At 33.1% G+C, this 24,646-nt stretch overlaps 2 protein-coding genes across 11 annotated transcripts in view; one reads left to right on the forward strand and one right to left on the reverse strand.

Annotated features, from left to right (window-relative positions):
- The first annotated feature begins 1,921 nt into the window (after window positions 1-1,921).
- LOC129810315 (open rectifier potassium channel protein 1) lies at window positions 1,922-16,424 on the forward strand. Its single transcript, XM_055860687.1, has 6 exons — window positions 1,922-2,508; window positions 3,009-3,188; window positions 3,258-3,379; window positions 11,334-11,689; window positions 11,769-11,916; window positions 13,612-16,424. The coding sequence occupies exons 1-6, from the start codon at window positions 2,364-2,366 to the stop codon at window positions 15,154-15,156; spliced, it is 2,496 nt and encodes an 831-aa protein (XP_055716662.1). The 5' UTR covers window positions 1,922-2,363; the 3' UTR covers window positions 15,157-16,424.
- LOC129810317 (inositol-trisphosphate 3-kinase B) overlaps window positions 16,333-24,646 on the reverse strand; it is a 35,690-nt gene continuing 27,376 nt past the window's right edge. For all 10 annotated transcript variants that reach the window (XM_055860703.1, XM_055860699.1, XM_055860693.1 and 7 more), the window contains 5 exons: window positions 23,546-23,722; window positions 21,645-21,717; window positions 21,295-21,563; window positions 18,400-18,510; window positions 16,333-17,680 (listed from right to left, as the gene is read on the reverse strand). In XM_055860703.1, coding sequence (XP_055716678.1) covers window positions 17,282-17,680; window positions 18,400-18,510; window positions 21,295-21,563; window positions 21,645-21,717; window positions 23,546-23,722 — 1,029 coding nt within the window. In that variant the 3' untranslated portion in view covers window positions 16,333-17,281. The remainder of the gene's footprint in view (window positions 17,681-18,399; window positions 18,511-21,294; window positions 21,564-21,644; window positions 21,718-23,545; window positions 23,723-24,646) is intronic.

Below are 24,646 nucleotides of genomic sequence, written 5' to 3' on the forward strand. Positions count from 1 at the left end.
AAAAATTTTGCCATTCAAGCTACGCTCGCGACATCTGCAATAGTGAGAAATTTGCCTGTTTGTTGGTGCCCCAAACTCTGTTTTGTGATGGATTTTATATTCTTTTAAAAAATGTGAACATTAATTTCTTTAGTAGATACATAAATATTATCCCAAAACATGTAAGAAAGTACTAGTGTAGTGAAATTTGATGTAACTTATTTCAGTTTTATTTTCCAGGTAGATATATAAATGACTAAAATTATCAAAATCTCACAATTTTGCGAAAAAAGATTCTTATTTCTAAACTACTTGAACTATGTGGATCATTCTTTCTCTGGACAAGGATCCCTATAGTATCTATGATTTCATGTAAGTCTCATTCTCTGAAATCTTATACTTATTTAAAAAATCGCAGTGTTTGGTGGTACCCCTGTTTGGTGGTGCCCCAGTTTCCCCTATGGAGAATTTAACCATGGAGACAGCATGTCTGACATTGAATTCAGCATCAGAGTCCAAGCACGATCATCCAGTATTGAGAGGGAGAGATCAATAGATTCATTGGGATGTGAGATGAAGAGAAAAAAAAAGATGTTTGAACTGGAGCGAGGGTGGAATGAGGAAAGCTCTAAAGTCCTGATAACGCGCTGCATTCAATACCACATTAATTAAGTAGTAGAGAATTGAGTGCTAAACGACAGCACGCCTTTCAAGTGACTACTGTGTAAATTTGCCATTTATTCACGTTGTGTGTTAAAGAAAGAATTACATATAGAAGGCACAAAAAAAGTAAACAACACACACAGTGACAATTTTCTAAAACATTATACAACAATTCCATTTGCCTTTAACTATTTAATATCGGTCAGTTTGTGGCCAGTTTTCAGTGTGATCACACACAAAAATCACAGCCCCAAAGATCGCGATCGTATAGGACAAGGCATCAAATTATAGTGGGATCATTAGATTTTCTTTTTCTTGCCTATATCTCTCTTGGAAATATCTTCAATCCACGTGCAATTTATAGAAGATTTTGTATCTTGATGCAAAAGTGCAATAAAATGGGAATTGTGCATCGCCACACTAAAAGGGAGGAATCCAAATTATTTCCAATTTCCCTCTTGACAATTATACAGTGATAATAATTTGTGTGTACTTTATTGCACAATCTATCACATCAATTGTAGTCGTGATAAATTGAACAGAAACGAGAGGGAAAATCCAACGGAGAGCCATCCTGGGCAATCTAATTGAATTTATTGTAATAAAGTCCAGAGAGTGCACGGACTCGGTGGGAGATCGCAGATAGATTTAAATTATGGACAAGGTGCATATGGACATAACATAAAAGAGTCAAAAGTGACAAATAAAGAGTGGATCATTAGGCTGTGTAAGAGGAGTAATTTGTGGCAAAATATAAGGCAAAATTATATATAACGCAGCGGAAAGTGTGCAATTAAATGAGAAAAATTTGTAAGATATTACACTGTGTGATCATTGGAGTATAGAATGGAATATTCTATGAGACTTGTAGTGAATTCAACGAAAATTGTCTCTATACTCTTCTTCACGGAAACCCTCCTGTTGCTTCTGCTGCTGCAGCTTGACCTCCCTGAAACGATCACCGTGCTTGATCATCAATTTGTGGCACAGTCTTGACGATAGAAATCAACTGAAAGTTGCACTTGATCGCTAAAGACTAAATCATATTCAGTGACCAACCTTAAGGAAGTTGCCAATTGTGAGGGGGAGATGAAAAAAAAATGCATGGAAATTTTTTTGTAATATAATTTTTCATCGAGATTATTCCTCACACATATTTTACCTCTAAATAGAATTCCATAGGCATTACTTATGAAAATTCATTCATAAGTTAAGCGAGAGAGACTGTAACGCATCGCAATTACACAGTTGCAGCAACTTTTCTCAATGGTCTTCGGGCATGATCATCTGTGAATGGATAAATAATTCATAATTTGTGCTGTGTTTTTTTTTTCATTCAAGAATTCTTAATTTTTTCCCTGCAATAATTTAAATATTTAAAAATGAAAACAACAATTGTGCACTCAAAGGAGATTAGAATAATCAAATAAGTGAGTGGGTGGGAACAAGTTAACAATTTACTGCAATTTTATTCCTTATACGATCACTTGCATTCAATCACTTCGATTCATGCGGGACACTTTACAAGGTGCAAATTGCTAGGTGAAATTGACAATTTTAGAGACATATATTTAGAATTTAAAAAGAAAAAAGAAAATCTCCCAATGTGGAAGAAAGAACCCCAGTGATTATTTTTTGTGTGATTCGTTTTTAATTGTGCGTGTTCATTAATTTTTTTTTGTGAATAATCAAAGACGCAAAAAGTGTAAAGTAAAGGACATATGATGTCTCCAAGGCAATGGCTAGCAATGCTAGCATTTTATGTGTCCTATTTGTTCTTTGGGGCCAGTGTATTTTATACTTTAGAACAGGATTTAGAAACAGAAAGACGTATCCAAGCTCTTCAAGATCGAATTGATGTCAATGGTATTGAGTTTATTCCTCTTTTAGCAGTGATTACAGCAAAAAATTCTCTATATTTCAATTGACCTTATTTTTTGTTTTTTGATTTTTCGCGCATGTTACTGATAAGAATGTCCCACCTCTTGATAATACCCAATTTAACTTAATCCTAGTGGGATTTTGCTTTATTAAACTACCAGGAAATTTCCAGACAACTTTCAACAAGTATTGCTACTCTTATTACATCTGAATTTTCTTCTCATTGAGCTGGCATAATTTATTTTTTTTCTTTATCAAGATATAGAGTTATAATTGATTTTTTTTTGTTGTTTGAACAACTGCTAATACATAAAATAAAAATAAATACAAATAATACATAATTGTATGAGGTTTATTGGTCAACCTTCGGATATAAATTGTGCAATAGATACAGAGATTTTTTTCTGTTGACTTCACATTTTATGTTTTTAAGGAATTTTTTTAGAAGTTGACAACTATTTTGCTTTTTTTGGTGTCTTCTGCAGAACTCCTCGTAGAGTACCTGGCACCATATAATCGCACACTTCAGCATGAACTCCTGGAAAAGGTGTCTGTGTACTGTGAAAAGCCAGTTACAAATTATACAGAGGACAAATATGTTGATCCCTATGTCTGGACATTTTATCATTCCTTCTATTTTGTGTTTACAGTCATCTCAACAGTTGGTAGGAATTCAATATTTATTATCCCCTAAGTACAAAAATTTTACCTTATTCTCTGAAAAAATATTTTAGGATATGGAAATATTTCTCCGAATAGTACTTTTGGAAGGATGTTCATGATCTTATATGCCATCATTGGGCTGCCAATTAATGTGATCACTCTGGCAGCTTTGGGAAATTTCTTTGGAAACACGGTATGTAATCTTAGAAATATTCTTCTGTTGTGTTCTTGAATTCATTCCAAAATACCTAGGTACAATTTGAGCCACAACTTAGCCTTAACCTTATTCCTTTTATTTGTTCTCCACAACTAATGTGTCCAAAAGTTTAAAAAAAAAATATATAAAAGTGAAATTTTGATCAGCAAAAAGTATGAGAAGCCCAAAACCTTACGAAAGTTTGAAAAATTAATACATATAGGGTAAGTGTGTCAAATTTCGGCATAGTTTCATGCAAGCGTCAAGGTCTCAAGTTTTAAATGCAATATTATTAATACAAATTGAATATTTTTATTAATTCTTCTTAAGGAGTGTTGCTTGGAACCTTGTAGACAGTTTATCGTCTTTATTTACTTCAAAATCATTCTTAATACATTTTAAAATAATTAAAAATGTTGACATAGCTTTGGTGCCTTATTTCGGCCACCGTCATTCTCATAGTTCTTTGCCCATTGGAAATTCTTCAAATGTCTTTTTCACGTCATCTTGTTTGTCGAAACTACATTTTTTGTTATTCTTTTGCAGAAGTCTAGAGTATGTAAAAACCAAAAATTCATGAAAATTCGAGGAACAAAAAATGTGGCCGGAATTGCAAGCTAGCCAGAATTTGGCACACTTACCCTAGATAGGATGATTGTAGGGAAAACGAAATACTTTTTATTGTCTTTACCAAAACTTTACCGATATATGAGTCAACAATATTTTGAGTTGAGATTCTTTACAATTTTCAGCTTTTGTGGTCTGAGGTGAAATCCGATCTCGTCAGATCGGGCCCAAATTTCGGATTCACACGTTTTGATACTTATAGATCACGGATATCATATGCGCTAGAAATCGATTTTTGTGGAAGTCCTGCCCGCCCCGTCCGTTTTGTCCTCCGTCCCGTCTTTCCAAAAAAAAATCATTTTGAAAGAAAATTAACTCCAATAAATTCGATGAATTAGCATTCTTGTCTGAAACTGATTCCTCTCTTTTCTAAATTAATAAAAATAAATTTAAAATGTTTAGCTAAAGTTGGTGTGGTCCGTCTCTCCCTTACTTTTTTTTGAATGTCCAAATATGAAACTTTTTTAAACTAATTTTTCGAAATGACTTATTTATCAGGCTTTTCTATTATTGATATCTTCAGTCTAGAGTCTTCAAATGAATCTTCTTCGTAATATTTATTATATATAACTGTATAAATAATCTCTGCTAAAAGATGGTTTCTCCGAATGACTACAGGTCCCGTCCTCTGAAATTTAATAATATTCAATTAAAAAAATCGCTGTGTTTGCAACTATACCCCATGTTTACTACTGTCCCATTTCCCCTAGACTAACTTTAGCTTCATTCAGAAATTATTAATTAAGAGTTAAAGGATGTTAACTTAATGCGATTAGCTTTCGTGGCACAATTTTTGAATCTGGATTAAATACACTACCTGGGAAGAACTAAATAAAATTTTCCAGAGATAGAATTAAACAGTGAGATGTTATATTTTGTCTTACCCTGTTATCACATTTGCACATATGCACATTAAAATTTTAAGGTGATTCACAATAACTGTCGCTAATGACCGACCAAATGTGTGATTTGTATCTTTGAGTCAATAAATATTTAGAGTCCGTTTTATTTATTGACAAAAATGTAGACTTGATCTGCAAAAATAGGTTTACATTGACTTACTGACTTACTTAGCTGGCTGCAACGTGTCCCTTTCAGGGACCAGCCCTCTCGCACTAATTTTCCCCAGTCCTGGCGACTCTCCATCAGGTTCATATTGATCCAAAGCATATAAAATATGTTTCACATAAAAAAAATACTGGGAGAATCTCATTAATTTTTCGTATTCGAATTATCGAATTCGGTTCAAAAGACTAAAAAATAGCATGTTTTTCTCAAATATTTATTCAACATAGAAAAGTTATTTAATTTAAGCTCTCAAGCAACTATAAAAGTCCAGCATTTTATTTTATGTATATTTTCTGAAATTTTCATTAAAAAAATTTGTAAATTCAACCTCTGGGACATGATTTTCGGAAACCTTTAAAAAAAAAAGTAGAGTAGATTTATTTGAAAACCAAAAACCAAATATTTCCAGTTAGCTAATGAGTTAAATTAATCTTTGAACAAAGGATTTTTGTAAAAAAATGAAATTTGAATTTTTAAGAGAATTTTATACGAAAAATAGCATATTTGACGCATTTTACACCACATTTCGTCTTGTAGAATAATGCTCAATGCACAATAACTTTTGTTTAGTAAACATGTTTTTGAAATTTCAATGAACGTGAGTGAGATCTAGATTTAGTCATCTCGCTCATTCTCATGCGAGATTTTGAAAACATGTTTACAAACAAAAGTTATTGTTCACACAATAATGCCCAGCGCACAATAACTTTTGTTTGTAAACATATTTTGAAAATTTCCTAAGAGAGTGAGACAGATGACTAGATCTAGATTTCATTCACTTTCACTGAAAAGTCAAAAACATATTCACAGAACAAAATTTATTATGCGTGGGGCATTATTGTTCGCACGACAACTTTTGCACCAACATACAATAACTTTTGTTTGTAAATATGTTTTCAAAATTGCCTATGAGAGTGAGAGAGATGACTAGATCTAAGTTTCATTCACTCTCTCTGAAAAGTCAAAAACATGTTCACAGAACAAAATTTATTGTGCGTTGGGCATAAGTTGTAATGAAGCATGTTTTTATTTATTTATTTATTTATTTATTTATTTGTGTGTTTTCAGAATTTCCTATGAGAGTGAGCGAGATTACTAGATTTATATCTCACTCACTCTTACTGAAATATCAAAAAACATATTTACAAAACAAAAGTTATTGTGCGTTGGGCATTAATGTCCCAGTACAAATGTAGGTACATTTTCGGACTATATAAATTCATAAACATAAAATCCTTCGTTCAAGGACTAATTTAACTCAAAATAACCCTACTCTGAAAAATCTTGTCCACTGAAAAGTAAGTTTTTTCAAAATATAATCTCTGAAAATCACGTCTCAATGACTGAATTTTGAAAATTTTTAAATTAAAATTTTTTATAATATAGTTAAAATATTGTTTTATATCCCAAGAGCCTGAATTGAATAATTTTTTTTGTTATGCTAAAAAAGACATTTTGAGAAAATATTCTGCTTTTTTAGTCTCCTTGTCCCATACAATTTCTTAATGCTAAAAAGTAATTTAAACCATTTTTTGCGGTCCAAGTCCAAGTCTACCTTACCTTTTCATTCTTTTATCAATCTATATAAATAGATTAAATTCTAAATATACGTGATCCAAAGGCACATCATATATTTTGACACTCACTAGCGAACATTAATGAATCACAGTAAAATTTAAATGCTCACGTGTGATAACACTGTTTAGAAGGTATATATTGAGCAATCGTATTTATTCGGAGCAAACATCTCCCCTCCTTGTTCATTGAAATATGTCTGAATCAAACATTTTTTCGCAAATTTATATACGCAAAAACAAATCTGGATAATTCTCTCACAGCTCTTCCACGTATTACACGTATTTTTTTTACCTAATTACACGCAGTTTTTTTGCTTACCATTTATTAAAATCCAGAACTATTAGTAGAGGGTGTGATAATTTCAGGCTTACGCGACTTTTAAAAATATATAATGTTGGGATAATAAATTAAAATGAAAAAATGAGCTATATTTTTTCAAACAGCCGATAGAGAAATAGCAGGAGTTATTAAATTTTAATATAAGTTGCACACCTTTGACAAGTTGTTGAGGTGTTGAGCAGCAGGTCTTGCTTCTTAAAGGGACGTAAGTGGCCACTTAGTAAGTAACTTTGGCAAATGAGTGTTTAACAAGGCTTTGCTGGTCTGATTTCTGAAATTGCCTCGTACTCCCTTACTTCTATATTTGCGCAATTGATATATCAAATATCTCAGTTTGTGTGATAAGCGAATGCCTAAATTTGTGAATAAATTGTGAGATTTTAGTAGTAGGAGAGGGTAGGGGAATTTAACGAAGGGGCAGTTTCAATTTTTTTCATACAGTAGACTCTCGCTGAATCGGCTCTTTTTCAATCGGGCGAAAAAATGTGTTGACAATTTTCACGTTTAATTATGAAACTAATTCGCTCAAATTCGCTGTAGTTCTTCCTATTTTATCGTGATCCTTTATAATTGAGCGCTTTTTGTGGAATTTACAAAGGCTTTGACGTCAAATCTATCGATAAACCGGATGACATTTCGCCCCAAATGCATTTGAGAGAGAGCCCAAGGGGCATTTGATATCCAAATAATGTATGTCTCAAATGTAACCAACATATTTTCAACGTAATCGAGCTATTTCTTAAAAATATAATGTATGAACGCAATGGATGTATATTATCTGAAAATTATGTGCGTTGAATGCCAGTATAATAACTTGACTAAAAATTGTATAGAAAATATCAGTTATTTTCTATTAATACATATAATATATTTTGTTTGATAAATTCCAGTTAAAATATTGTTATTTTCCCTTAAAATTACGACTAAACATTTTTAGTTCTATAAACAAGTCATAATATAATCTATTTTTGAGTGAAAATGTATAAAACTATGTCAAAAATTTCTAAAGTATATTTATCTTACATATTCATACCATTATGTTCACATAATGTCGTGAAATTGAATGAACATCATGTTCTGATATATTTTAGTTACATTTGTTCCATAAAAGCCACAAGTTACATACAACTTGTCTCCTTTTTGTATGACGCTGCCAGATTGTCAAATTCTACTCTGTTTACTAAGCAGAAGTTCATCTGCGAGTGAAAATTTGTGAAAAAAGTGATGTCTCACATTAATTAGAGTCCTGAAATGCACCAAGGTGTGCAAAAAAATCGAGTATACAGATAAAAGGCATTAAATTTTACAAAGTAAGTGCAAATGATGAAAAAGTAGTGAATTAACACTTCGTTTGTGAGAGCTAATATTTTCTTCCTTTAATTGCAGTGTACCGCAAGTACAAGCATTAGGACAGCTTCCACATCATTTGTTATGAAATCACATTGCAGAATGAGTGCCCAGAATGCAGAAAAAGTTTATCAAAAGCATAATCTTTCAGTGTTTTGACATTTTTGCTGTATAGTGATATTATTGACGTAAGAAGTTTACAAAATGTAAATATGATATACGACATCTTGTAAATATAATCACTAAAATATATAAATGTGTTTTATTTTCTGCTTTTCTTACTTATTCGAGTTACAATATCTTGATTTTATTTTATCAGAACAAAAAGAAGATTATGGCGTGGAAAAATGCAGAAAATTGGCGACGCCAAACTCAAATTAATGGAAAAATTATACGCAAAACATTGTAGTGCAATGATATTTGTCCAAATTATTGTTTAAAGGACTGTATTCTATCAATACATGCAGTAAAAATTTGAGAACCGTAAGTTTTTTAAATGATGTTATGTGAAAAGCAATAAATTTATTCAATTTTGTTTTATTTAATTTCTCAGCTTTTCTTTAAAAATTTCAAGTCGGGAATGAAATTTTGTTCACTAATATCTTAGCCTCTAACGGAAAACAATTATTGCATTAAACTTTCATACGCGATAAAAGTGCACGAGGCACAAAAAATGTGACTGAATCGTTAAGGATAAATATTTATTCATTTGAGGAAAATATTTGAGCAAGTCTTAAAGAAAAATGGACAAGAAATGACAGTTCTTCAGTCGATAGTTATAATATTGGTATGACAGAGTGATTATATTTTATTTAGTCATAAGCAATACATTTTACCGTACACGATAACTTGATTAACTCTAAAATAAAAAATTGTTATATTTCGGCTATAAAAATTCCCCATTCACCCGAATATGGGCCTGTTTTATGCGGTTATATAGAAGAAATTTGTAAAGTCTTCGCCATCATTTTCGTATAGATATCAGACATCTCTACTCATTTATGGCGATAAATGCTCCTTGGGAGTCTACTGTATTTTTCTTAAACTTTTGAATAGAATGGGATAAAACCTTTATCTTGTTAATGCAATGTATAAACCCATGTTCATAATAATAAATAATTTCGCAAGACTTCTCGTTTCAGTTCTACTATTAATTTTATAAAATTGCATCAAAACGAATTATGACAATATTTTAATTGTTAATTTAGATTAGATAATTAATTGTTATTAAAATTCTTTAATGAAATCCTTGCTCGATTATATTTTTGTGTTTTTATAGCCTTAAAAAGTCATAAAATACTAATTTAGATTCATTCTAGTACCTCAAGTTTTAAATAAACGCAATTTTTTATTGCATAAATTGGCCCACCCTCCCCTAAAGAAATCTTTGAATTGCTTATTTAAGCTTATTTCCGGATAAGAGGGAATATTAAAAACCCTACAAGAAAATGACTTTATTTATTGCTTTAAATTTATAATGAATATTATTTTCATCTAAAAATGTGAAAACGTTAATTGTTTTGAGAAATAAAAAAGTTTTTCAGATTTTTTTTCAATAAATTTAACTTTTTAGTTGTAAATTAGACTATGCATGGAGCTCCCTGCCTCTTGCCTAAATTTTCCAATTTCAAAATTTTTGATTTAGGCCGAATTAAAGAGGAGTCTGAAAGGCTTATCGAGTATGAAGAAAACAATTATATTCGTAGGGTGAAGTAGGGCACATTTGAATTGGGGCAGCTTTAAAAATGGGCTTTTTCTCTTATTTTTAAACAAAACTGGGCCTTACCGTGATTTTATTTAACTTTGTAAATTCATTGTGAAGCTAAATTACAATATTATAAGTCTTAATTCCCTTTTAAAAAATAGAAAAAAGTCCATTTTCAAAGGCACCCTAATTCAAAGGTGCCCCACTTCCTTCTAAGGGTTCATATTAAACACACATTAGAGTAAATTAAGCTAATTCAAAGCCTGCTTCAAATGGAAATTTTTTTCTATTCCAAATGGAAACGTCATTGTTTTCATGATAAATACAGTACTAAATTATTATAATTATATTTTCTATACCTCAGTTTCATTATTTAGTTAATTTTGCTCCAAATAAAGCGAAAATCCATTCATATTCACAAATTTTAATTTGCTAATTTCTCAGAAAAATTAACAGTGTACCTTTTCACCATCGATTTTTTCATCGATCGACCATGTTTTCCAATGAAAAACAGAATAAATTGACTGTTTATTCGTTTTGTTTAACATTTATGTCATATTTCTGGCTAATTTTAGTTAAATTAAGTGCTAATCTTTTTTATTAACCGTACGTGAAGTTTTCAAATAAAATAATTACCTATTTCGTGAACAAAAAGGGTTTTTCTGAAGTGTCTGCAAATGCTTCAATAGGAAACCCCGGAAATATGATTTTTTTGGAGAGATTTTCTTATTGTTTTAGATGGGAAAGGAGAAAAGACCAGGAATAAGAACAAATCCTGAACTCAGGAGCAACTCAACAAGGTTTTGGAAGCCTTTCATTGAGGTTTCACTTACACTGTTTGTCTCCAATTAGAAACTTTCCCTTGTCTGCATTTGGATTAATTTGTTTCCAATAGAAGCATTTTGCCCTTGTGTGTTTTTCTTGTATTTAAGAAGTTTTCAAATTATATTTAACGAATTTTCATTAAACATTAACATTCTAGAAGAGTCAAGGAGCAAATTTGTGTAATTCTCTTCGGAAAAAATTGAATTTAATGTGTTGAATCTTCTATCAAAGTTAAAGCGTCTGGAAATGGTTTTGAATTAGGACATTTACCCTAATCCAGGAGTGTGCAAGAACCGTTTGAAACCGAATAAGCGTAAAAAGAAGCTTGTTCAGGTAGCGTTTTGACCATTGATGTACAATTTCATTTGACGTTTGTACTGTTTCAAACGGTTTCTGCACACCTCTGCATTAATCCATAAAAGATTATAATTGCTTTAATGCTAATGAACATCTTTCTTGCAGTTTGATAAACTCCACAATCGCTACAAGCAGTACAAGAAATCCACAAATAAACATTATGTGGCCATGAAATTGAGCTTGATCGCCCAGGTCATGCTCTATCTGATACCGGGCATGCTAATCTTCATTTTCCTGCCGGCTTGTCTCTTCACCTACTTCGAAGACTGGCCATACTCTGTGTCCGTGTACTACTCATTTGTTACTCTCACAACCATCGGTTTTGGAGACTATGCTTGTACGTTTCAGCCCCATCAACCGAGGGTGTTTGGATCATACTTTATACTCTATCAAATCTTCGTGATATTCTGGTTTGTCTTTGGCCTCGGTTACGTTTTGATGATCATGGGATTCCTCGTCAAGTGAGATTTTTTGCACAATATGCCATGTGGTTATGGTGCTAAGGTAGGGGTGCTAATTGATTCTTTTGCATTTATCAAGGGCCTACCAGAGTCGAAGGGTGAAACAATTGGAGCACAAATTAGCGTTGAGTCTCAAAGAGACGCAAAGTCGTGTATGGCAAGGTGTGACGAAGGATATTGGATTTTTGAGGAAAATGCTCAATGAACTGCATATGCTAAATTTTAAGGTAAAAAAGAAAATAAATAGCGGATTTAGTATTATTATTTTATTCTCCTTAGAAATTGAAATTAGGGGGAAATGAGGCATCTTTGAAATAGGAAACTTTTTTCATCTTTTTTTAAATGAAACTCCAGCCTTATCATTAATGTAGGCTTCACATTTGATCATGGGAAGGTTGAAATTTATTTAACTCTTTCCGGACCACAATATATCCAGCGAACGAATTTCAGTAAAACTCACTTTATTGTAACTCTTAATGGTCAAATATGATACTTTTGTAGAGAAAGAATTTTTTCAGTCTCTGGGATATTGGGAAACTCATGGGAACTCTCGTCCCCAAAAGAACGCAAAGGATACAAACTTCAATTTTCCCAAAGCCAATATTATCGATTTTGTAAACTATTTGTGCGTGTCAAAGGACTCCTGTACGATGTTGATAACTAAAACTAGGTGAATTATTGACCGGTATCTTGTGGGATGTCCAGGAAGTGCTAAAAAAGACACCCAGCTCCTGCTTGCCAACAGATTCCTCAAAATATTTCACAGAATAACACTTTAACACACATATCTCTCAACACGATGTTATTGTAGACACATTAAGCTTTCTCAAAAGCATAAAGGACACTTCCTGGATAATCAGAATTCACCAAAATCAGGAAGAATAGGAAATACTTCCTTGAAAGCAATCTCCCTCGCTGCCAAATGTCAAAATTATCGGCCATATTGGCAAAAATGTCACTCCCGCTTGGAATTTCCTTACAAGGTTGGTATCAAAAAGCAAATGGCGGACATTGGCGGGCATTGGCGGGATAACCTTACATTTTACCTCTAGATTTTTGCGGATGAGAGTACCCATAAAGTTTGAACAAGTTTTTTGAAAATTTAAGAAAAAATTATTTTTCGAATTTATGTAATCTGCAATTGTTAGTTATCATACTTATTGGCCCCGAGAGGTTTTTCATTATTCTGGTCTAGAAATATCAAAAAAGTCACAATATCTGCAAGGAAGCAGAAAATCGAAAATTCACGATTTTTGACCAAAAATATCTAAGCTCAGGAGTTAATTAGGATCCTACAAAAAATATCCTAGATTTGGACATCCTTATAGTTTGTACTTATCCAGAATAAGGTAAAGTACCCTCTAGTCGGCCGGTTTCTCAACTCGGCCAGTTGAATTATTTAACCAATTTTTTAACATTTTATAGTCAATTTCTATGAAATTTTCACTGATTTACGTTATATTTAATTTAATACACCTTCTAATGTTAAATCGGTAAGACCATATTATAACAAATCTAAGTAAATTGAATAAATAGTCGCACTGGCCGAGTTGAGAAACCGGCCGACTACAGGGTACTTTACCTTAATCGGATTTTTATCGATTCAAGATAGTCTAAAAAATTGTTGTTTCCATGGGTACCCAGTGTCCCAAAGGAGAAGAAAGAGTTAATGTAAGCTTCACATTTGATCTGTGAAGCTAAATTGTTATCATGGGAAGTTTGAAATTTATTTGAAAATTGGAGAAAAAAGTTATATTTCAAAGTTCAAAAGTGCCCCTATTCAAAGGTGCCCGACTTCTCCGTATTTTTTGCATTCTACGTGCATATATTCCCACCCTTTTCAGCCAATTTTGTTGAAAATAGCCCGAATGTAGGCAAATCATGATTGCTGTTAACCCTTCCGTTCTTTTTTTTTATTCCAGGCTGTGTACTCTGAACCTACAGATAAATTCCTTCAATTTAATATAAATCGATCCGAATCCTGCCCAGAATTAACAATGTATCGCCCAGATTCGCCTTCGGTCATCTGCCGTAAGCGTGCCATGAGTGAGAGTCAGTATTCTAAAATGGATGGAATGTTCACATCCCAGAGTACTACAACTCTCAATAGGACACAATCTGACACGGATCTGTCCAAGATTGATAGAAAGAGGACCTTTGAAGGGGGTAAAAATGTGGCACAGCCTGGAGAATTGCTGGCACAATTGGTCTCAGCATTGGGCCAGTATAAGGCTCCTGATGATGATCGACAGAGTATTATGGAGATGGGAGGAGGAATTCATGGATTCTCAGATAATGATATTTTGGCTAGTGAACGTACATGGTCTGGATGGTCATTGCCAACGTCTGAACGTAGTGTTAGTCTAACAGGACAAACACAATTTCCCCGTAGGAATAGAACAGCATCTGAAGTGGCAGTTCCATTCTATACTAAGACCTCAGATGATACCTACGAATGGACATGGTGCAATAATAGTGAACCTCGAATTCTTCGACAGAGACCGGGTTCTCGAAGGGATGATCTGTACAAGAAATCATTCGGGATTGAAAAGAAAGCTCTCGATATGTCCAACAATATGGCTCTACAATTGCCAATGGATATTCCACCGGCGGCAACAAATAAATCCCTTTTGGGACGTTTCAAGAACTTCCGCAAGAGAGCTATGAGTTTTGCTGCTAGTTCAGATTGGCCTGATGATGATGTTGAAGCTGCACGTGATCAGTACACAGTGCCTCATGAGAGAAATACTCCAATGACTACTTTCCTCAATACAGCATCAGCCAGTCGTCGTCCTAGTAATTTTACATCGGCTCTGCCAAATAGAGATGCGGATGCCAATGTGTTGGAGAAGACAACAATAGCTGATCTAATTAGGGCTCTCGAGGTGATGCACACCAAAGCGGCTTTGTCTGAATTGAGCACACCACCGCCAACGAGACACAAATTCGAACCTGCTACACCACCCAAAATGCCCTCCCTTCTCACTCTGTTCCCGAGGAATGTGACCTCTGACAACAATGACTCTATCACGTCTATCCATTCAGATCGACGTAGGGGATCCTTACGACCTACCCTCTATCATCGTCCTCTTCGTCGACAGTCTGAGGCTATGATAACTGAATTACGTCCACCCCCGTACAACAGCCTTGATTCCCCGCTGCCCATGAAAAGACGATTCAGTGTCCGTCCATCTGCACTCAGTATTCCACCTGGCCAGGCTCCAGCTCCAATTATCAGTAGTGCATCATCTTCTTCGTCAATTCACAATGCTCCAATGGCCAGAAGAGTTTCCATCCGGCCCAGTCCACTGGCCAGGCAACAATCAACGCAGTCTGAGACTGGACCTATTCCCAAGCCTAGCTCTATCTGGCGTTCTGCCATTACATCACGTCTCGGAACATCACGACATGCGAGTCTCACAAGTCTCTCGGAACGGAAGAAGAACGAGAGCACCGATTCGAAATAGTCACTGTGTAGCCTGTGTAGTGTTATAAGTGTGCCAAATTCCGGCCAGCTTGCAATTTCGGCCACCTTTTTTGTTCCTCGAATGTCCATGAACTTTTAGATTTTAAGTACTCTAGAGATTATACAATGCAAAAGAATAACAAAAAATGTAGTTTCGACAAACAAGATGACGTGAAAAAGATATTGGAAGAATTCCCGAAGGGCAAGGAACTATGAAAATGAAGGTGGCCGAAATATGGCACCAAAGCTATGTCTACATTTTTATTCATTTTAAAATGTATTAAGAATGATTTTAGATTAAATAAAGACGGTAAACTCTTTACAAGGTTCCAAGCAACACTATTTCAGAAGAAAGAATTTAAAAAATCAATTTGCATTTAAAATATTACATTTCAAACTTGAGACTTTGACGCTTGCATGCAACTATGTCGAAATTTGGCACACTTACCCTACATTTTAAAATGAATAAAAATATAGACATAGCTTTGGTACCCTATTTCGGCCACCTTCATTCTCGTAGTTCCTTGGCCTTCGGGAATTCTTGCAATATCTTTTTCACGTCATTTCGTTTGTCGAAGCTACATTTTTTGTTATTCTTTTTCATTGTATAATCTCTAGAGTACGTAAAATCTAAAAGTTCATGGAAATTCGAGGAACAAAAAAGGTGGCCGAAATTGCAAGTTGGCCGGAATTTGGCACATTTACCTTAGGGTAAGTGTGCCAAATTTCGGCATAGTTGCATGCAAGCGTCAAAGTCTCAAGTTTGAAATGTAATATTTTAAATATAAATTGCTTTTTTTATTATTTCTTCTGAAAGAGTGTTGCTTGGAACCTTGTAAAGAGTTTACCGTAATTTACTCTAAAATCATTTTTAATACATTTTAAAATGAATAAAAATGTAGACGTAGCTTTGGTGCCCTATTTCGGCCACCTTCATTCTCATAGCTCCTTGCCCTTCGGGAATTCTTCCAATATCTTTTTCACGTCCTCTCGTTTGTCGAAGCTACATTTTTTGTTATTCTTTTGCATTGTATAATCTCTAGAGTACTTAAAATCTAAAAGTTCATGGAAATTCGAGGAACAAAAAAGGTGGCCGAAATTGCAAGCTGGCCGGAATTAGGCACACTTACCCTAGTTGGTTTAAGAAATAATGTATAAAATAGAAAAAAAATCAGTATTTGACGATGTTCAGGTGTTATTCATTTGAAAATAAGAATATATTTGCAATTTCAGAAAAAAAAACATTTACACAATTCTCTACTTTCTCTGGGATAACTAAAAATGAAGTTACAAAGTAATTCTATCGTACAATCTACATAAGAACTAATCTCATCTATCGAGAACCAACGTCTTACATAATATATGTAACAATTGGATTATCTCTTCATCATACATGTACAGGATCGTGTCAGAAATATTGATAAACTTGAGATTGTTCTGCGCGAAAATGGAGCAAATCCAGCTACTTGCTGAGTTCTACATCAAGTGCTCCAATATTTTTGTCATGACACTGTATATATAATTTATTAATAAATTTTTTTCAGTAACTTCTGATATACTACTCATTAACACCTAGTACATAGTAGTTAGAAAAAAAAGAGAATATCTAACATGTGAGATACAGTGTTGAATTGAATGATGGAATGATGAAATACAAGATGATGATCCTGCATCGTTGAATGGAATAGTTGCGAAAGAGGAAAGGTATATATTATGTAAAAAAAAAGTTGATAATTTGATACATCAGTCTCATATTGTATTACAGTGTACTAAATAATATCTTAAGCTATTTTGTTAATTGAATGAGATAGAAAAATGCTCAAGTATCGAGATATTTGTTTTCTTATATGCATTCCTATATAGAGAAAATCTCAATTTCCACATATACACTCTCCCTCCCCCGGCATATATCCATGGAAATTGCATTGCTTTTATAAAACAGCAACTTATACACTAATTTTGCCTCTAAGAGTTTCCTTCAGCAGCAATTTTGCTGATTACACATTGCGCACATAGAGATACAAGATTAGAGTGATCGAAAATCCATCAAAGATTTATGATGTATTGCAGATTAAGAGTGTTTTTTTTTTGTTGAAGAACACTTTGTCGTCCTCAGGGATCTCTTGCTACAGGGTGTCATTGTTGTTATTATTGTTGGAATTTACGATCTCTGGTGAGAGTGAAAGGACGGGTATACGATCGACTAGTGACATAACGGATGGTGTTTGAGGACTTTCCGATGCTGGAGGTGTCTGCTGACCCTGAAGCTCAGTGAAGATATCAATGAGATTATTGATGCCAATTAGGTAGCCATCCTCATGATTTCCCACTTTCCACTTGCTATTGTGATCGATGGTCACATTGGCTGGCAGTGCAATCGTCTTGGCAAAATCAATTAGCCAAATACTCGCTTGAGTACGATCATGAACAAACAGCAGTGAACTCCCAATGACCTCATGAGACTTGAAGAATTCCGAGCACTCCAAAGTTGCACGAACTGCCTTCAAACGTTGAATATATTTTTGCTGTACAAAAAACAAACATCAAAAATTATCTTGTAAGATTCTCTGCTGATTCTGACCCAAATAGACTCAGGCTGAATTAAGCGATAGAGGATCCGGCAAAGAACCTCTAATCCTTGATCTTAAATTTTTGAGGCATGTTAGTCCATAGACAAACTTACGACTTAAGCCGAGAGATAGGTTAACGTAATTATAATCAAAATAATGATTTGATTAAATTAAATTCCCATCAATTTTCCTCTAACTAAGCCGAGAAACGAATTTGTCAGAAACTGATGGAAACGTAATCTAGAGGAATTCTCTAACAGTTGTGACAATATCATACGATAAATCTATTTTTTTACGTGGTATATTCGGAAGAACTAATAGTATATCCGAATCATATCAGTTACTAAAAGCATCATAGAGCTCATGTCAATGACCATTTGATGTTCACTGAGCGTTAGGTCCTGATTCCGAATTTTACCACGAGAATTTGTCACATGACATTGTCATACGGTTACAGAATTCCCCTTCTAATCATTATTTTTATATATTCGAGGATATAAATATTTTCGAAGATCGGCCTAATGTCCTCTACACATTAGAGAAATTTATGTCCATATTGAAGCAAATTCCCTACGCTTGTGCAGGAAAAACTCTTGAATATGGACATAAATTTCTCTAGTGTGTAGAGGCAATAAATCTATTTGGGACTTAACAAGATCTTCTCTAAAACTTACCACTGCATGTGGAAAACTTTCACAAAAATCTCTAAACGACTGGAGGATTTGTTCTCGTGACTTTGTGGTCTTAAAGTCTTTTGAGCTTGTACCATCTGCCTTTTTGATACCCTGCGAAAAATTAAATTAAAAAAAATCAGAAATCTATATCAGCATTTTTTCTCAGGTGAAAATAAATGCCGGATATGGGTGAAAGGCTCCGTCAGCAAATAGTTCAGAGGGACCCCGAGATATCAATAAAAGTTTTGTTAGCAAGGAAGGGTAGTGCTACACCTTGTCCTATGATTACTATTTTATATGGATTGGTTGTAATCAGAATTTTCGTAAGAGAGAGGTCAAATTGGAGTATTATCCTCAAATGGAATTGTTTTTGAATGCAAAGAACGAGAATTTCTTTGAACATACAAAAAACTTCAATTTTTATTAATTTGAGCTTTTTTTTACGCTCGAACTCCACGGAGATCAATTTAAAACCAATATTTCGGCGAATTTTGTGAGCTGAATGTTTGGTAAAAGCAGCAAGAAAACTTTTCTTAAAATCGAAATTTAAAAACTTTTTGAAAATTACTTTTAAAAATTCAATGCTAATTCTATTTTTATTATTTTGGGATCTGATGTCTAGCTAGATATGGTAAAGTACCCTCGAGTCGACCTGTTCCTCGACTCGACCGGTGGTCAATTTTTGAATGTTTGATGGTGAATTTCTATAAAATTGTCACTGATTCGTATTTATTTATGGAATAATTGACCTATTAATGTTAGATCATATGCCAAATATTAGTGCAAATATAAATAAATTGAATAAATAACTTTACCGGTCGAATTGAGAAACCGGTCAACTTGAGGGCACTTTACCTTATTCCCTAAAAGTTCTTCCAAGACATTATAGCTTCCTTTAAGAAAAGTTAATCAAAACTTTTAATGTTCTTTTAAGGGCCTATTTTGAAAATTTTTAAAATTGAATTTCACACAACGCTTTTATTTAAACTAAATAATAATTAAAGAATTTTGGGCCTTTTATAAGGCTCATAAGATCCAATAAAAGATATGAGTTATAAGATCCAATGAAAACCCTTTAGGTAAAAATGTTCTTAAGACGAGTTATTTCTAAAATTTTTTGAAAGAATATTCTATTATTTTTCCCACAATTTTGTAAATTAAAGAAGCGTCACGTTTTTTAATAGAAAAATTAAGCCAAATAAATTTTCTTCACATACCTATAATCGAATTTGTTTAAAAAATTTATTTAAAAAATGTTTTATTTAAAAAATGTTTTGTATTCCACTTTACCTATAAGATCTTATTAGCTTATAGCCTATAATGACCGCAGTCTTATATGTATTTAAACGTTTTTTTAAATATGTAAAAGTTTTATTGGTTCTGGACATACAGAACACTATAACTGTTTGACAAACATCATATCTGAACTCCATTTAATTGAACTTTATTAATTTGACTCCTCATTTATTAGTTTATTCGTTTTGCGTTTATCTTTGTCCAAATGGTCTCAGTAGGGGAGACTGGGGCAAAATTTGTCAAAACGAAAATTTCAATATTCACTATTTCCTAAAATAAAAGAGACTGAGGCTTGAAATTTTTAGATAGCCTTCATGAACCTTCTTAAACTTAAAAAGTTTCAAGGGATTCGAGGAAGGATTATGTAAGATAAAAAATAAATGAAATTTTGAGCCCTATTTTTGGAATATTTGGCTTACAGAAAATATCAATACTGATTAGCTCAATTTAAGCACATTTCTCCTTAAGATAGAGAAAAATTATCTTCGACAAAGTTGTAGAGGAATAAATTTCCTATAAAAATATGTCTATTTGATATTTTTAACGTTTGCGAGAGTAAAACGTCACAAATTATCCGAAGACTGACAAAATTTTCCCCAGCAATTTTGAGAATCTCCACAAAATCGACATTTAGAAAATGATTCGGAAATCACATTTCTTTCGAGATAGAGGAAAATAGTCTTCTGCAATGTTGTAGAGCAGTAAATTTCCTATAAGAATATGCTCAAAACGTTTAAGTTTTGTCAGAGCTCGTGAAAGAATTAAATATGTGTTTTGACAAAATTGCCCCAGTCTCCCCTATAAACTACAATAAAATTTTATCATATTTCCAAGATATTCAATTTTAATTTTTTTTGTTTAAAGCGACACTAACGGTGATTGAATAAAATTAGGATGTTTGACAGAGTTCTGGAATTTCACGATTCCATTTGCTCTACCCAACGATTACCCAAGTGCTGAAAATTAAGACTTTTCATCCTATTTTTTTCTAACTAATTTATCTCGCTAAGTTTCAGCATTTTATGTAAGCTGTTTAATGTTTAATAATAATAAATTACTTATTATAATTTATTATTATTATTATTTTGTAAGTGTTATTTTTATCGTTCTCTTGAAACCTAAATCGTCCTAAGTATCTAAGTATATTCACAGTTTTGCATCCTAAAGATGTGAGTTTAAAGACAATTTCCAATAACTGTGAAAATTTTGATAAAGATCATGAATTAAAAGTGATTGGGTTTGGGAGAGAAATTCACTGTTCAAATTCCTTTAATTCGATCACAATTGAATGGGTGTACGTTTTGGAATTTCTATTGGGAGAGAAACCAGAAAGTCCGCAAAGGAATTTTACCGACAACGTCCAACACGCACGCACATTCTTGCGATCATGAGGGTGATCGCCCAGGGAGATTCTGTTCATTAGTCGGAAACAATTAACTCACGATCTTTGGCATGTTTTTTTTTGTGAACTTTCCACCTTCATTACAGGTAGCCACAATCGTGAGAAAGACCATTTACCTAAATCTATAACAATACACTATGTAGATCATTGGCATGTTTCTGCCAATTAGCAATGGACACGAACTCTATAAAGCTCACCTCTATCCGAAAGCCAAGTGTTGCAGTGCTGGAGATTGTCTCGCGCCACACCATATATCGTGGCTTTGTGACACCTTTGACGCGATTCTCATCTTCAGTTGGGGCATTTGGGTCAATCTGAATCATCTTCTCGTACATATCTTTTCGCAGCTTAGGCTTCTCTTTGGCTTTCGACAGTTCTTCCTCCAGATACGTCCGTACGCCAATTTTGCAGTCCATCACGCACGGCTGGTAAAAGTCACTTAGCAGATCTTGCAGTTGAAGGTAAACTATTTTAAAATAAACACACTTTGTGAGCTTCCTCCTTTTCTAAGCGCAAAACAACAAGAAACAATGAAGAAATTCCTCACATTCACCATCGTCGCTCGTTACTTGTCCTTTGTACTCAGGAACATAGGGTCTCAGAACGTCTTTCATGAGTATCTGAAAATAATATAGGAATAACTTCTATGAAGAAAAGCGATCTGTATGGAGAGACGTGAGCATAGTCTTTATATGAGTGATTGGAAATTGAAATTCTGATAAGTGTACCTATGAGACATTTTCTGTGAAAATTTATTGATTACCTAAACAATGACGAAATCGACAATATTATCTTTTAGATTCGCGAATTTTTATGTTTTATGAAGAAGTTTTCTCAATTTAAATTTATTAAAAAATCTTTTATTTATTTTCGATTTTAAATATGAGACGCTCACTAAGCTGAAACGTTTTTCCAATCCCTGTTTAAATGTGATGCATTCATAATCATATCTATTTAGAAATATTCAATAAACTTCTGGTAGTTTAACTATGTTATCATCACACTTGCACATTAAAATTTTAATATGATTCACATTAATTGTCGCTTTTGAGAGTCCAAATGTGTAATTTGTGTGTTTGAATCATTTTATATTCAAAATTTGATCTATTTGTTGATATAAAGGTAGACTTGGCCCGCAAAATTTGATATAAATTGTTTTATAGCATTAATGCGAAAAATTAATGCGATTTTCTCTTTAATTTTTTAATGTGAAAAATATTTATGCTTTAGGTAAATTTAAACTTATTTTTGCAGGCCAAGTCCAATTCTTTATCAATAAATAGAAAAAACCCCAAATATTAAGTGACTGAAAGACACAAACAACATATTTGAACGCTCACAAGCGACAATTAATGACATTAAAATTTTAATGTGTAAGTGTGATATGATATGATACGATATGTGTTTGATATGAAATTAAATTATAAGTTGATTGATTTTGTTAGAATTTAGAAAAAAATGTAAATGTTTTGATATTGTTATATAGTACCAAAGAGAAAATTTGAAATAAGTCTTCAAACTTGGCCATGTTCTTAACTGAAAATGTTCGTCTTTTTTAAGGAATCATTTTGGAAAACTCTACAACTTTATAAATGACTGTTTTTATTGCATGTTGTATTATGCAATTAATTTAAAGGGTCTTTAGATTTCACGTTTATGCATACAGCTTAATTGTTCTAGTTTCATAGGGCAAAAAACAAACGATCAGTAAAAAATTCTAAATGGGCAGTACAAAATTAAAAAAGAGCAGTAAAATATCTAATTATGGTCAGTAAAAAACTTAAATCTTTACAAAAATGAACCTAATTTACATATTTAACATTTAAAATTGTTCCATATAGAGTGAAAAGCCCTTTATTTTCCCTTTGCCAAAATTTGGACGATAATATCACTGTTTCAAATTTTTTTGTTACTGATCAATTTTAACTTTTTACTGCTCGTTTATTCAATACCGTTTCATAGTAAACAAAATTTTATATGAATTTTTACTTAAGATTGTTATTTAATGAAGATAATTTAACTAATTAATTTGAAAAAAAATCAATGCAACTACTTTTGTTTATAAATACCAGACCATCGAGAATTAAGCCAAACCTGAAGTCTGAAGACTGTTTGCAATTAATTGTTTCTCAGATTTAACGTACTTTATTGGAATTATAAATGATATTTAATAAAGTATATGACGAAATTTTATGAACTTTATCACATTTTCTTGACTTGTAATCTCAGAAAAGCTTGCTCAATAAAATGTTATCATTATTGCACGGAAATATGAGTGTTTATATAAAAATATTTTATAATGTGTGCAACACAAAAGATTAGCTAAATAGGAAGATATTTCACGTGAAAAGCGACTGTGATATGCCTCGTAAAACGATATAGTCTTAGCAAGATATAAATTTAAAACAATAAATCTTAACATGAGCAATTGATAAGCACGACTCTTACCTGGAAACACATTTCCTCCTTGGGGCAGAGCTTTTTTAATACTGTTCCTTGGTCTGGTCCCGCTTTGAAATTTCCCTGATGTCCTGCTAGCTGTACCCATGGATACCTCTGTTTCTTGTAGGTTTGGAAGAATGGTGTCCACTGGACAATATTGCGCAATTTTCGCCATCCCGATGGCTGTATGTAGAATCAGAGAAAAGAAAATTTATTAAAAATTTGCATTGCCATTTTTTGATCACTGCGGAGAGTTTATTTTTGCCTTATATATTTTTTTTAATGTGTCTCACTCAATTGAGAGCAGAAATTAATCAATTTACTGCACTTGACATGCAACACCAATAAAATTGATTATTTTCGTCTTTTCGATTAACACAAATGTGCCAACGAGGGACAATTATTCGAGAAAGAGAGAAGTTCAGTGAAAAAAATAACATAAATTTAGTATGTGCTATATTATTTCGATGGTCGTCATACTCTTTTCGATGCATCCATAAAAGGAAGGACCACGTAGATATTGTCACTCAATCCCAGGGAAAGAGAAGTGGATGGTGCACAGAATGTACTTCCATCGTGGGCTGATGTGATATATATATATCTTTCTCAAGGTGATACCATTTACTTTGATATCTCACTCGCTTCCATAGATTCAGTAAGATGTCAATAAAATAATTGTACTTCACACAAAATACACACAATAAATTGCCATATAAATGCCTATAAAAGGTCCATGAAAGCTACCAAGTGGATACTGATTAACTTTCCGCAATCTCTGTGTTTTATTGCTCCGTGAAATAATATCTCGTAATGATGTGTACTCCTTCAGCGTCATTCGACACGTGCCTCATTCATCTTGCATTTTCCAACATTCATCTGAAATGCACACCGTCACCTCTTTCGCAGCTTCAAATTGAAATTACAAATTTCGCATGTCAAAACATTTGCTAATTTGCTTCCGACACTTTTCCACCAAGATCGCTAACAAAAACAACTATGAGATAGTAAAGTATCTTCTCATATTGTGGGACACGTGAGCTAGACACAGGGGCTGATAACTGTATTGTTAAGACTTGTTTAAATGATAATATAATATAATATATAAAA

This window comes from Phlebotomus papatasi, chromosome 1, assembly GCF_024763615.1.
Source record: "Phlebotomus papatasi isolate M1 chromosome 1, Ppap_2.1, whole genome shotgun sequence".
In the NCBI taxonomy this organism is placed as follows: Eukaryota; Metazoa; Arthropoda; class Insecta; order Diptera; family Psychodidae; genus Phlebotomus; species Phlebotomus papatasi.

Coding starts and splice junctions, on each gene's coding strand:
- LOC129810315 (XM_055860687.1), top strand. CDS start 2,364: ATGATGTCTCCAAGGCAATGGCTAGCAATGCTAGCATTTTATGTGTCC. Junction 11,690..11,768: donor ATCATGGGATTCCTCGTCAA/GTGAGATTTTTT, acceptor GCATTTATCAAG/GGCCTACCAGAGTCGAAGGG. Junction 11,917..13,611: donor TGCATATGCTAAATTTTAAG/GTAAAAAAGAAA, acceptor TTTTTATTCCAG/GCTGTGTACTCTGAACCTAC.